Here is a 14,172-nt window from a genome sequence, read left to right on the forward strand (position 1 = left end):
AACGAGCGAAATGGATATCGCACTGAGCAAATGAGCTCCGAATTGAGTTTTGATTGAAGGACTATGTTCGTATCATTATTTGTGACTCATAGGAACAAGAATCATCGAATTCCGAGTTCGTACGATGGAGTTAGAGCCATTTTAGTAAAAAGAAAAGTGCTGCAATTTCTTTGGCTGTTGCTGTATTTTTTTAGCAGCGTGAACAGTAACCGTGCGGGTGAACAGTGACCATGCGCATGAACAGTAACCGCACGCGTGAACAGTACTTCCGAAAAATTCTGGGCAGTGAGTTTATAAAACACTTCATCCGCAATTTTGGGTCATTTTTCCTCCATGGTTGATCATTTTGAGAGCTTCTTGGTGGAGATTAAAGAGGGATTCAAGGGGGAACGACTTGAGGTAAGTTTCTTGGACTTAGAACTCATTTTTATTGTGAATTCCACCTAGAGATTCATGAAATATAAGCCTACAAATCAAGAACTAGGGCTTGAATTTTGAAACCAAACAATTAGGATTTGATGGGTCATTTGAACTCGGATTTGGGAGTTCTTGGTATGTATAGACTCGTGGCGAGACAAGGAATCCGGTGATGTTAATATTCTGATTTTTCAAGATGTGGGCCCGGGGCTCGGGTTTTGTCAAATTCGTGAATTTTGATATTTTTTGATTGCTTTCGATTGGGCATTGTCTCTTTAGCATAATGCGATATATTCGTTGTGATTTTGGGCAGATTCGTCGCACGAGGAGGGTAATTTGAGAGGCAAGGGCATAGCGAGCTAGACTTTGACCGTCTTGAGGTGAGTAATTGATGTAAATGATGTCCTGAGGGTTTGAAACCCCGGAATTTCACATCGTAACGCTATATTGAGGTGACTTGCACGCCGGATAACGGGCGTGGGGTAGAGCACCGTTGGGGATTGTGACTTGGTCCGTCCCGAGAGATGTTTTTACCGTGTTTTCTACTTGAACTAAATTGAGAATCATCCTTACTTGGATTTAATTGTTACATTTGGGCTTCTTGCCAATTATTTGAATCCTTCAGGGATTGATATCACTGCTTTCGCATATTTTGCATATCATTTGACCTCAGTCCAAGGTTTTAAATACTGTTTTGCAAACTCAGCCATCTTTCTAAGATTTGAAAACTTAAATGATATTTCGGGCTGAGAACTACTGTTTTACAAATGCCCAAGGGGCTTATGATGATTTCTGGACTGAGCATGGATCGGGTTACGCGCCACAGCAGTGTTATATTGATATTGAGGTCGAGAGCCTGGTTGATTACATTGATATTGAGGCCTAGAGCCCGGTTGATTACATTGATATTGAGGCCGAGAGCCTGGGTGATTATACTGAGATTGATATAAGGCCGAGGGCCTAGATTTGATGCCACGAGATGGCTTGATATTGCGCTTGGGCTGTAGGAGCCCCTCCGGAGTCTGCACACACCCCCAGTGAGCGTCGTCGACGATAAATAAATGGATGGCTCGGGTTGCACGCCGCAGTGGGTACTAGAGTGTACTATCATATGCATTGCATTGCACTCATGCATTTGTTTTTATCTGTTATACCTCTCTCAGTATTTGGTACTCTGACTTAATTGACTTGTTGCTTCACTATTTGTTGTTCTAAACTGCCAGTTATAGTTTACTTTGTATTTTTCCATGATTTCTTATTCTCAGCCTTTATTTATGTTAATTACTCACTAGGTCGGAGTACTCACATTACCCCCTGCACCTTGCGTGAAGATCCAGGTACACCACAGGCTGAGTGAGGATTTGTTTAGCTGAACAGCAGTATCCGGGAGTATTGAGGTAGTTGCATGGCATTTCCAGCCTTGATCTTTCCCCTCTATCTCTATCTTTTATTCCGTATTTTTCCTATACAGACTTGTAATAGGTGGATATTCTGTATTAGAGGCTCATATTCGTGACACCGGATTCTATTGGGCTATGGTGTGGTATTTTAATTGAACTTCCGTAGATTTTATTATTAATTATACACTTGAATGAAATGACTTAGTAAATTCTCTGTGATATTTATCTATAATCTGAATAAGAATTTGGGATAATGTTGTTGAATGGTCGGGCTTGCCTAGCAGTGTGTTGGGAGCCATCATGACCGAGGTTGGGGTCGTGACAAGTTGGTATCAGAGCCTAGGTTAATTGGTCTCGCGAGTTATGAGCCGGTTTAGTAGAGTCTCACGGATCGATACAGAGACGTCTGTATTTATCCTCGAGAGGCTGCAGAACCTTTAGGAAAACTTCACATTCTTGAATTCTTATCGTGCGTCCTTGATTTATCTTGAAAAGAAACTTTTGAAATTCCTTCCACGCGTTCATATGCGCGCATGGGCGCTCAATATCAGATGTGCCTCGATGGCTTGTGATTCCCCGATCGAGGGGTGAGGTGTTATCTCTATGAGTTTATGGTGGGCCAGTCTGAAGGACTTGAGGTTGGATCTTTGCCTATGGCGGGAGCGCCGAGGTGCTGATTGTGTGAAGAAGTGTTTTTGAACTTATATGTTCGGTAGTGTCCCTATTAGTTGAAATGATGGTTGTGGCTATGTGATGAGTATGTTAGTACTGCGAGGCGTATCTATATGATTTGGAAGCGACGAGAAGGGTCTATTGAATGATGGAAGAACTAATAGATGTTTGAAGTCCATCGTGATTCAAGTTATATCCCGAGTTATGGGCGTGTGAAGAATCTTTTCATGTCTCCTAGTTGGGAGTGAAGTAAATTTCATGTTGCGGTATGAGTACAGACTCAGGAAGATCAAGTGACTATGTAATGCTTATGGCGGTGGAAGGTATGCAGAAATGTTAGTTGGGGGCAAAACAGGTGGGTCATCTCCTGCGGGGTGTTCTAAAGTTGTGTTATCCTTACGTTATCTATTAGAAGACCTCAATTGCAAGTGAATAAAATGTGTTGAAATCTAAATTGGATCGCCTAGAGAGTGGGCTTAACTGTTGTGTGAGTGAATGCGAGATTTGCAGAAGAGTTAAAAATTCTAAATGATTTGTGTTTCCACAAGCTTATGAAGGATCGAGTTTAATCTCACTATGGTATTGAGGCAACAATGGAGTATATGCGTTATGAGTATAGTATGTTGTGATCTATGGCTTCGAGCCAAGTTGGGGAGCTTGCTATTGGTTAGCGGATTGTGTGGTTATGTACTATGTTAGTTCCGATTTGATGCATGCTGGTAAATCAGTTTTGGTTGTGTAAATTGGGTCGAGAATGGAAAGAGTAAAGGAAAATTTTTGACAAGATGTCATGAGCTCGGATGAGCAGGAGATAAGTTTTGATGTTTATGGTAAGTTGGTATTGTCTTCAACGTCACCTAAGATTGGTGTTTTGTAAAAAGGGTTTTGCGTCCTGGTTAATAATTCTTGATCGCTCTTTAGCGTTAGTGCGACCGGTGGTTTGGATGTACGCTCCAGATATTGTTGTGGTAGGTTGTGGGAGTGTGTCCCACGGGAAGATTATATAAGTGTGGCATGTGATCACTTGATTGATTAAAGATGTAAATCAAGTATGAAGTTTGCAACAGTGTGATGTTGAGTATAGTTTTCTATATGCTATTTTGTATGCCTTGCTTCTTGTTTTCTAAGGAAAGTCCGTATTAGTGCGTGGGATTGGTAATTCCTTCCAGAGTTCGTTTTCTTTTTTTGTATTGCGTTCGAATTGGTAGCATGTTGGCATATTGGGGCATCATATGCGGCTTTTGATTATGTCTGGGGTGGCTTATTGCCTAAGCAATTCGTAATGGGTGAGACGAGATCATTGAATTCGAGATCAGTGCAATCTAAGTATATGAAGTAAATTAAGGGATTAAGACCATTGTTTGGTTCAGAATGAGGTGATAGTTCTTGCCACAAGTATAGACCCTATGAATTGTTGATTCGGTGGTGTTATGAATTTATACATATCTCATCCGTCGTATCGGTATTGTAAGAATTTGAACAAGACCTATGTATGTCATGCAGAGCATAGAATGTGTAATGATTTTTCTTCTAGATGGGATCAATGGAAGTTCTTGATTAGTTGAGTACGTAAACGTTCATGGTTCGGAAAGGAGGTGAAGTCCTCATGTTACCTTAGGATGGTATGGTATATGCGATATGTTATGAAGGGTTGAGATTTGCGTGTGTAAGGTTACAGTTCAGTTCTAAATGGAAATTCATAACATTCTTAGGCGGTATGGGCAGCTTTAGGTGATTAGAGAAATAAGCTTCAGATGATTAGGGTAAATGATCTTCAGATGATTAAGGAAATGGTATTGCTAATTGGAAGTGATTTGATGAGAGTATATGTCTCAGAAAAAGGTAATGTTATTAAACTGATGATATTTCGGTAGTATTGCGGCATGTTCTTGGTAGGTCCATTGGTGGTATTCAGGTTTGCTTGGTAGCATAGGGAAATTTAGAGTATCTGTCGTGGAATGATTGGGTATCAAAGGTGTGCATGTATTCGCACAGTGGAAACTGGAATCAGGTATGATGATTTGTGTGCCATATGGAGTTGGAGACTAGGAGTTCTCATGTATAGGCTAGGTTGTGGTAGTGGATCGTGTGTATTCGGCACCGTTTAGCGGCAATCGGGATTTGGAGGCTCGAGTGGATCTTTGTTTGCTGGTATGTTAGATTTTGGATGTGATGTCAGAATTCAGACTGGTTGTTTTAGTGTTGAGTGATTCTGAACTATTGCGCTACGGGAAATACCGAAAATGCCACGGGTTGAGTGATGAAGTGCATTGGATTATGTTCTAGCAGAGTGGTTTATATTTCAAAGGACCAGCGGATGGTTGGGAAGGATCGCTTTCTTAATTGGGCATTCGTGATGGATGTCAGTGCAAAGGTTGCTATCATTAATTCAGTTCCGGTGTTCGGGGACTTTTCAGATGAGTTTCATATGGCTAGGCATGTCACCGGGCGAGGTTGTTGATTTCGGTATTAATTTGGTGCCAGGCACCGGATCGTCTGGCTCTGATAGGAGTTGTAGTAGTGGAAGTCGAGTGGGATGAGTAATTGGGTATTGCTCGGTGAATAACGTACCGGTTATGTTCTATCAGGTTTGCGTGGTATGTGTTATTTGTTTCACCATGGGTGTAATGATTTTCTTTGGCTCCAGACATCAATTGAGCATCGTTGTCGATTTCAAGCATATTGACTTGAGGTGTTTCCTGTGGAGTAGTATTTGGATAGTAACGCGCGTTGCAGCAAAGCTATGTGGAAACATGACATTGCGGGTCAAATTTGTGTGTCCTGTTTCTATGATGTGAGACAAGGTCTCAGCCTTGTGTTGTGGCAGTACTGGTGAGTTTGAGGTACAGCTCTCTCAGTTGAGTCATTTTCATGAATTGAGTATGTTCGGATCGTTTCTTATTGGTGCATGTATTATGCAAGTTGTGGCTTAGGCATGTATTGATGTGTCATGTCACCTGAGTAGTGTGTTTGGTCAGAAGAGATCGTTGAAATCATTAATGAATGCGAACGGATTCGATTTCAGTATGTGTGATGGGTAAATATTGAGGTTCGGTTCAAAATTTGCTATGGTAATTACTAGGAGAGAAATTACTTCATAAATGGTTGACATAGAAAATGGTTATGATTTATTGCATGTTTCCTTTATCATTGGCAGTATGTGAAAGTGTTGGAATGAGGCTTTAGTTGTTAAGAGGTTTCTTATCGATATTTGATTATTATATGCAGCTACTGTGAATAGAAATTATCGTTTCGAGTGTTTGAGTTATGTGGTATATCAGATAATTGCACCTGATGTTGCAGGTATGGGTTATTACAGTTGGTTCGGGCTTATTCTGAGTATGGATGTGAAGTTCTAATCTTGTGTATGATTTCGAAAGGTGCAGTGTGGTTCTATGGTTTATGGACTACATGGATTGTGAAATTTCAGCTATGTTGTGTTATCGGACCTATGCGAGATAGGGTAGTGTGGGATCACCCACAGGTATATTCTTGGTAAAGTCGTTCAGCTATTGGTTGGCTTCTAGGACAACTCTGGGTACGCTCGAGGACGAGCGTTTGTTTAAGTTGGGGAGGATGTAACGACCCGACCCGTCGTCTCATGAGTTACTGCCCCATTTTCCCCATTTCCTATTTCTTTATGCTTAATTATCAGTGTTGGGTATGAACGAGTTGATTTGGATTGGTTTTAGTAGGAAATGAGACACTTAGTCTTTTTAAGGAAGGTTTGTTTTGGAAAAGTTGACTTATGTTTTAGAGGGCTCGGATTTGAATTCTGATGATTCGGTTAGCTTCGGGGGATGATTTGTGACTTAGGAGTGTGATCAGAAGTATTTTTGGAGGTCCGGTGTAGAATTAGGCTTGAATTGGCGAAGTTAGTATTTTGGCGAATTCCGGTTGATAGGTGAGATTTTGATCCGAGAGTCGGAATGAAATTATGAGAGTTGTTGTAGTTTCGTTAGGTGATTTGGGATATGTGTGAAAAATTTTAGGTCATTCGGACGTGGTTTGGTCGGGTTTTTGATCGAAAGTGTATTTCGGAAGTTTTTAGAAAATTAGGCTTGAATTCGATGAGTTTTGGGTAATTTGATGTTGTTTGAGGTGTTTTGATGATTGTAAGAGGTTTGAATAATGTTATGAATTATGTTGGCATGTTTGGTCGGGGTCCCATGAGGCTCGGATAAGTTTTGGAAGAGTTTTTGGAAGATTTTTGTCGTTTGAGCATAAGCATGTAATGATCCAAAGGTCCATTTTTAGTTCTAGAGATCGAAATTTTATTTCGAGATTTCCAGAATTTAAATAATGAATTATAGGAGTGTTCTGGAAAGTTTGGTCTGATTTCATCAAGTCGCGATTGGGTTTTTGACACGAAATATGAGTTAATTGTTTAACGAGCAAAATGGATATCGCACTGAGCAAACGAGCTCCGAATTGAGTTTTGATTGAAGGAATATATTCGTATCATTATTTGTGACTCATAGGAACAAGAATCATCGAATTCTGAGTTTGTACTATGGAGTTAGAGTCATTTTAGTAAAACGAAAGTGCTGCAATTTCTTTGGCTGCTGCTGTATTTTTTTAGCAGCGTGAACAGTAACCGCGCGGGTGAACAGTGACCACGCGCATGAACAGTAACCGCACGCGTGAACAGTACTTTCGAAAAATTCTGGGCAGTGAGTTTATAAAACACTTCATCCGTGATTTTGGGTCATTTTTCCTCCATGGTTGATCATTTTGAGAGCTTCTTGGTGGAGATTAAAGAGGGATTCAAGGGGGAACGACTTGAGATAAGTTTCTTGGACTTAGAACTCGTTTTTATTGTGAATTCTACCTAGAGATTCATGAAATATAAGCCTACAAATCAAGAACTAGGGCTTGAATTTTGAAACCAAACAATTAGGATTTGATGGGCCATTTGAACTCGGATTTGGGAGTTCTTGGTATGTATAGACTCGTGGCAAGACAAGGAATCCGGTGATGTTAATATTCTGATTTTTCGAGACGTGGGCCCGGTGCTCGGGTTTTGTCAAATTCGTGAATTTTGATATTTTTCGATTGCTTTTGATTGGGTATTGTCTCTTTAGCATAATGCGATATATTCATTGTGATTTTGGGCAGATTCGTCGCACGAGGAGGGTAATTTGAGAGGCAAGGGCATAACGAGCTAGACTTTGACCATCTTGAGGTGAGTAATTGATGTAAATGATGTCCTGAGAGTTTGAAACCCCGGAATTTCACATCGTAATGCTATATTGAGGTGACTTGCATGCCGGATAACAGGCGTGGGGTAGAGCACCGTTGGGGATTGTGACTTGGTCCATCCCGAGAGATGTTTTTACCGTGTTTTCTACTTGAACTAAATTGAGAATCATCCTTACTTGGATTTAATTGTTACATTTGGGCTTCTTGCCAATTATTTGAATCCTTCATGGATTGATATCACTGCTTTCGCATATTTTGCATATCATTTGACCTCAGTCCAAGGTTTTAAATACTGTTTTGCAAACTCAGCCATCTTTCTAAGATTTGAAAACTTAAATGATATTTCTAAATAATATTTCGGGCTGAGAACTACTGTTTTACAAATGCCCAAGGGGCTTATGATGATTTCTGGACTGAGCATGGATCGGGCTGCGCGCCGCAACAATGTTAATATTGAGGCCGAGAGCCTGGTTGATTACATTGATATTGAGGCCGAGAGCCTGGGTAATTATACTGAGATTGATATAAGGCCGAGGGCCTAGATTTGATGCCACGAGATGGCTTGATATTGCGCTTGGGCTGTAGGAGCCCCTCCGAAGTCTGCGCACACCCCCAGTGAGCGTCGTCGACGATAAATAAATGGATGGCTCGGGTTGCACGCCGCAGTGGGCACTAGAGTGTACCATCATATGCATTGCATTGGACTCATGCATTTGTTTTTATTTGTTATACCTCTCTCAGTATTTGGTACTCTAACTTAATTGACTTGTTGCTTTACTATTTGTTGTTCTAAACTGCCAGTTATAGTTTACTTTGTATTTTTCCATGATTTCTTATTCTCAGCCTTTATTTATGTTTATTACTCACTGGGTCGGAGTACTCACATTACTCGCTGCACCTTGCGTGCAGATCCAGGTACACCACAGGCTGAGTGAGGATTTGTTTAGCTGAACAGCAGTATCCGGGAGTATTGAGGTAGCTGCATGGCATTCGCAGCCTTAATCTCTCCCCTCTATCTCTATTTTTTCCGTATTTTTTTTAGACAGACTTGTAATAGGTGGATATTCTGTATTAGAGGCTCATATTCGTGACACCGGATTCTGTTGGGATATGGTGTGGTATTTAATTGAACTTCCGAAGATTTTATTATTAATTATACACTTGAATGAAATGACTTAGTAAATTCTCTATGATATTTATCTATAATCTGAATAAGAATTTGGGATAATGTTGTTGAATGGTCGGGCTTGCCTAGCAGTGTGTTGGGCGCCATCATGACCGGGGTTGGGGTCGTGACAGTTATGATATCAAAAAGTTGTAACTATGTGTGTTAAATAAGTGTCATTTCATGTAGTTACTGATTACATTGCTATAGATCTAATCAATCCTTTGCTATATGAGTTTAAAGCTTGAAATAATCTAGCATGCATAACTTGGTTGGTACATTGATTAGTGTAGCATTCTATTTAAGAAATATGAAATACTGATTCCAGTATTATTGTTTGAAGTATTTTCTTTAGTTAATTTTTGCAATAGTAACACTAATTCTGAATAATTAACTGTTGATCTCTTTCTTCTTCTGTTTATATGACTAATAACAAAGTGTTTATTTGAGGACATGTTGCTTCATGGGCTATAACTTGTGGATTTGGTCACTAGTTGGCCAAATCAGCAAGTTTTAAGGCCAAGAGCTGAAATTTTGCTATTGATATCATGCTAAAACTGATGACTCCATGTGGTGGACTGAGCTTTGATGGATCAATTATATCCAAAAGGGGCAAGAGTTCACTAGGCTGTTAATTTCAGGGGAATTATAATAGACTTAGTTGATATTTTCCCTTTAAAAAATAGAATTCTGGTTTAATAGATTATCTATTAATGTAGTAATTTATGTGTTAAAGGACTACAAAGTAGTTTTCTGATTTTTAAATGCCTTTACATTATTTATTGTAGTCAAATAGATTTTTGAATCCATGTATTTAATTAATATCATCATTTGTTAAAAGGAATTAGTAGTAGTTCTCTTTGTGATTATAATTTGTAATGCTGAAATAGTTCAGGCTATGGGCTGAAAGTTAAAACAAGGGCCTTTATGATTCAGTTTGGCCCAGACTTGTGGTTTGGCCTAGTTTGGCAATGACCAAAAACGGGTCCGCGCCTAGGCCATTATGCTTGGGAAATAAGCCCAATAGCTTGATCCTAGTTATGGGCTTACCCTATTGAACTCTAACGTAAACTCATTTCTTTTTTATGTATTAGAAATCACATGTAGTGTAATTAATTTCAAAACTAGAATCATATTCTGATTGTTACATTGGAATGAATTAAATTCTAGCTTTGAACAATTGTGTATTTCGGGTGAATTTTATTGGTATTAAACACAAATGCATAATAGGCCCAGTCATTTAAGAGTAGCGACTGGGCTAGCCTTGACCAAATAACCATTTGGGTTGTTTCATCTTGTGTTTTAGGCTTGTAATCATTAGAACTAGATTTTCCCAAAGATAGTTGGCAATTTTATTAGATACTACTGCAATTGCTTATAACAACCAAAAAATTAGTGTTAGATAATCTAAACCTCGTAGTTTTGCTTTAGGTGCGACTAACAAACCATCGTGATTATGGATACGGCTCCTGTGACATAGTCATGATGCCTAATTTCCAAATGCGGGTATGCATTTCATGTGACCCGATTATAACAACTTCGAATAAAAATAAAATAAACATGTCACGAATTGCGGGTGCATTTCATGTAGCATTGTTTGCGGTGTGTTCCAAAAAACGGCAAGTGTACGCCAATCGTAACTTGTTCAAGAAATAATTTCATAAATCCTAAAAGCGGTTTAAAATAATTAAAAGTGATTATAAAGTTAAAAATGCACAATAGGTTCAAAACATATAATAAATCAGATAATTAGGCCAATTATTAATAGTTAAGAGACCGTGCTAGAACCACGAAACCCGGGAATGCCTAACACCTTATCCCGGATTAACAGAATTCCTTACCTAGTTTTTCTGGTTTTGCAGACTTTTAAATAAAGTTAAAATTCTCCTCGATTTGGGATTAAAAATAAATCGGTGATTTGTGACACCATAAATTATTCCAAGTGGCGACTCTGAAATTAAATAAATAATCTCATTTCGAATAATGTCACTTTAATTGGAAAAACTCCCTTATACCCTTTCGGGTAAAAAGGAAGTGTGACTTGTATATGATTTTTAAAGAGCTTCCGCAGTTAAATTGGTTTTCATGCATATGATTTGGGTGCATCACATGGTTTGGTTGGCTAGGGTCGGGTAGTGTGGTGGGTGTCGGTCACGTGGTTTTGGATCGTGATAGAGAAATTGAGCTAGTACTTGACATGTCTTGCAGTTATGTCCATGGGTTTGGGAGATTTGAGGAGTTGGACAAGCCTGTCACTATGACCCCTCCTAAGCCATCTATTGAAGAAGCTCTAAAGCTAGAACTGAAGCCCCTTCCAGCGCATCTGCACTATGCTTATTTAGGGAACTCTGAGACATTGCCAGTGATTATATCATCTAGCTTGACTAATGTACAAGAAGAAAAATTTCTCAAAGTACTTCGCGAGCATAAAAAGGCTATAGAGTGGACAATTGCTGACATCAGGGGAACTAGTCCATCATTTTGCATGCATAAAATCTTTCTGGAAGATGGACACCGTCCCAATGTTGAGCAGCAAAGGAGATTAAATCCCATTATAAAGGAGGTCGTGAAGAATGAAGTAATTAAGTGGCTCGATATAGGTATCATCTTTCCTATCTTTGACAGCAACTAGGTAAGCCCAGTTCAATGTGTGCCCAAAAAGGGGGATGACTGTGGTAGAGAATGAGAAAAATGAGCTAATTCCTACTCACACCATGACGGGGTGGAGAGTTTGCATTGATTACAGAAGGCTCAACAAAGCAACTCGCAAGGACCACTTCCCATTTCCATTCATAGACCGAATGTTGGACAGATTGGCGGGGCATGAATATTATTGCTTCCTTGATGGTTATTCAGGGTACAACCAGATTGTCATATGCCCAGAGGATCAGGAGAAGACCACTTTTACTTGTCCTTATGGCATTTTCGCCTTCAAGCGGCTATCGTTTGGTCTTTGTAATGCACCAGCCACTTTCTAGAGGTGCATGATGTCTATTTTTACCGATATGGTGGAAAAATTTGTAGAAGTCTTTATGGATGATTTTTTAGTCTTTGAGTCTTCTTATGTTATTGTTTGAAGAATTTGAGCAAGATTTTGGCCCATTGTGAATAAATAAATCTAGTGTTGAATTGGGGAAAATGCCATTTTATGGTGCAAGAAGGCATCGTGTTGGATCACAAAGTGTCAAGGGGTGGCATTAAAGTTGATAAGGCGAAGGTGGAGGTGGTTGAAAAACTACCTCCACTCATTTCTGTAAAGGGTGTCTGAAGTTTCTTGGGACACTCAGGATTCTATCAATACCTTATTAAGGATTTTCAAAAATTGCTACTCCTTTGTGCAAGTTGCTTGAAAAAGGATGTAACCTTCAATTTTGATGATGCCTGCTTGAAGGAATTTGAAGAGCTCAAAAAGTAGTTGGTGGTTGCGCCCATTATTGCGGCGCTAGATTGGTGCTTACCATTTGAACTTATGTGTGATGTACGTGACCATGTTATTGGGGCAGTGCTAGACCAAACGAAGGACAAGATATTTTGTTCCATCTACTATGCGAGTAAGACTCTTGATGATGCACAACTGAATTACACCACCACTAAAAAGGAGTTGTTGGTGGTTGTGTGGGCCTTTGAGAAATTTCGGGCATACTTGTTGGGAACAAAAGTTATAGTCCATATCGATCATGCAACAATCAGGTATCTATTTACAAAAAAGGAATCCAAGGCTAGATTGATGTGTTGGGTTTTGTTGTTGCAGGAATTTGATGTAGAAATAAGAGATAGAAAGAGCACAGAGAACCAAGTAGCTGACCATCTATCAAGGCTAGAAAATCATGACCACGTGGAGGAGGGTGGACAAATTAAAGAGGAATTTCCTGATGAGCAATTTTTTGCTATCACCCAAGACCTCCCCTTATGGTATGCGGGCTATGTGAATTATCTTGTGAGTGGGGTACTTCCTCCTGAAATTGAATCTGAAGCTAGAAAGAGGTTTCTACATGATGTGAATTCTACTACTGGGATGAGCCATTCTTGTACAAGCAATGTACTGATCAGTTGATGAGGAGATGCATTCCAGAAAAGGAGGTGAAATTAGTGTTGTATGATTGTCATGCATCACATTATGGGGGCCATCATGGAGGCGATAGAACAGCTGCAAAGGTATTACAATCTGGGTTCTTTTGGCCAACATTATTCATGGATGCCCATGCATTTGTTAACAAGTGTGACAATGTCAAAGAACCGGAACAATCACAAAGAGGCATGAGATGCTTTTGAATAACATCCTGGAGGTCGATATATTTGATGTGTGGGGATAGATTTTATGGGACCATTCCCATTGTCCAGAGGAAACAAATACATCTTGCTAGTAGTTGACTACATGTCAAAATGGGCAGAGGCGGTCCATTGCCAACAAATGATGCCATGGTGGTAGTTGCGTTTGTGAAAAAGAACATATTCTCGAGGTTTAGGACTCCACGTGCCTTGATTAGTGATGAAGGGACGCATTTTTGCGATCGGTTGTTGAATAACCTTCTAGCTAATTATGAAGTCCGCCATAGAATTGCCACAACATATCATCCGCAAACAAGTGGACAAGCTGAGGTGTCTAACAGAGAAATAAAACAAATATTAGAGAAGACGGTGAGTGTGAATGGGAATGATTGGGCTGCAAAGTTAGATGATGCCTTGTGGGCATATAGAACTGCATACAAAACACCAATTAGGGTGTTGCCGTATAATATTGTCTATGGGAAGGCATGTCACTTGCCTGTTGAACCTGAACACAAGGCGTACTAGGCCATTAAAAAGTTGAATATAGACCTTGAAGCCGCGAGCGAGAAAGACTCTTGTAGTTGAATGAGTTAGATGAGTTCAGGTTGTACTCTTATGAAAATGCTAAGCATTACAAAGAGAAAATGAAAAGATGGTATGACAAGCGTATTACGTCACTTCGAACCAGGCCAACATATATTAATGTTCAATTCTGGGCTCAACCTATTTCCTGGGAAGTTGAAATCGAGATGGTCAGGTCCATTTGAGGTGGTGAGAGTCACTCCTTATAGTGCAATTGAGTTGCGCGCTTTACATAGTGAAAGAAACTTTTTAGTGAATGTACACAAAGTCAAGCACTATTGGGAAGGAATCATTGATCGTGAGAAGACCAAAGTAGTACTCGTTGATGACTAAGAGAGGTTATGTGGCGTGCTGCGACGTTAAATCAGGCGCTTGTTGGGAGGCAACCCAATTTTTATTGCTTTCATAGCTTAGCTTTTTAATTTTTTTAGTTAGAGCAGACTAGATTTTGTATTTTCTTTGTAG

At 39.7% G+C, this 14,172-nt stretch overlaps 1 protein-coding gene across 1 annotated transcript; it reads left to right on the forward strand.

Annotated features, from left to right (window-relative positions):
* Window positions 1-13,239: 13,239 nt before the first annotated feature.
* On the forward strand, window positions 13,240-13,650 carry LOC138887862 (uncharacterized). Its single transcript, XM_070169654.1, has one exon. It carries the CDS (start codon window positions 13,240-13,242, stop codon window positions 13,648-13,650), a length of 411 nt encoding a protein of 136 aa, XP_070025755.1.
* The last annotated feature ends 522 nt before the right edge of the window (window positions 13,651-14,172 follow it).

This window comes from Nicotiana sylvestris, chromosome 3, assembly GCF_000393655.2.
Source record: "Nicotiana sylvestris chromosome 3, ASM39365v2, whole genome shotgun sequence".
Taxonomy (NCBI): domain Eukaryota; kingdom Viridiplantae; phylum Streptophyta; class Magnoliopsida; order Solanales; family Solanaceae; genus Nicotiana; species Nicotiana sylvestris.

Coding starts and splice junctions, on each gene's coding strand:
- LOC138887862 (XM_070169654.1), top strand. CDS start 13,240: ATGGGCAGAGGCGGTCCATTGCCAACAAATGATGCCATGGTGGTAGTT.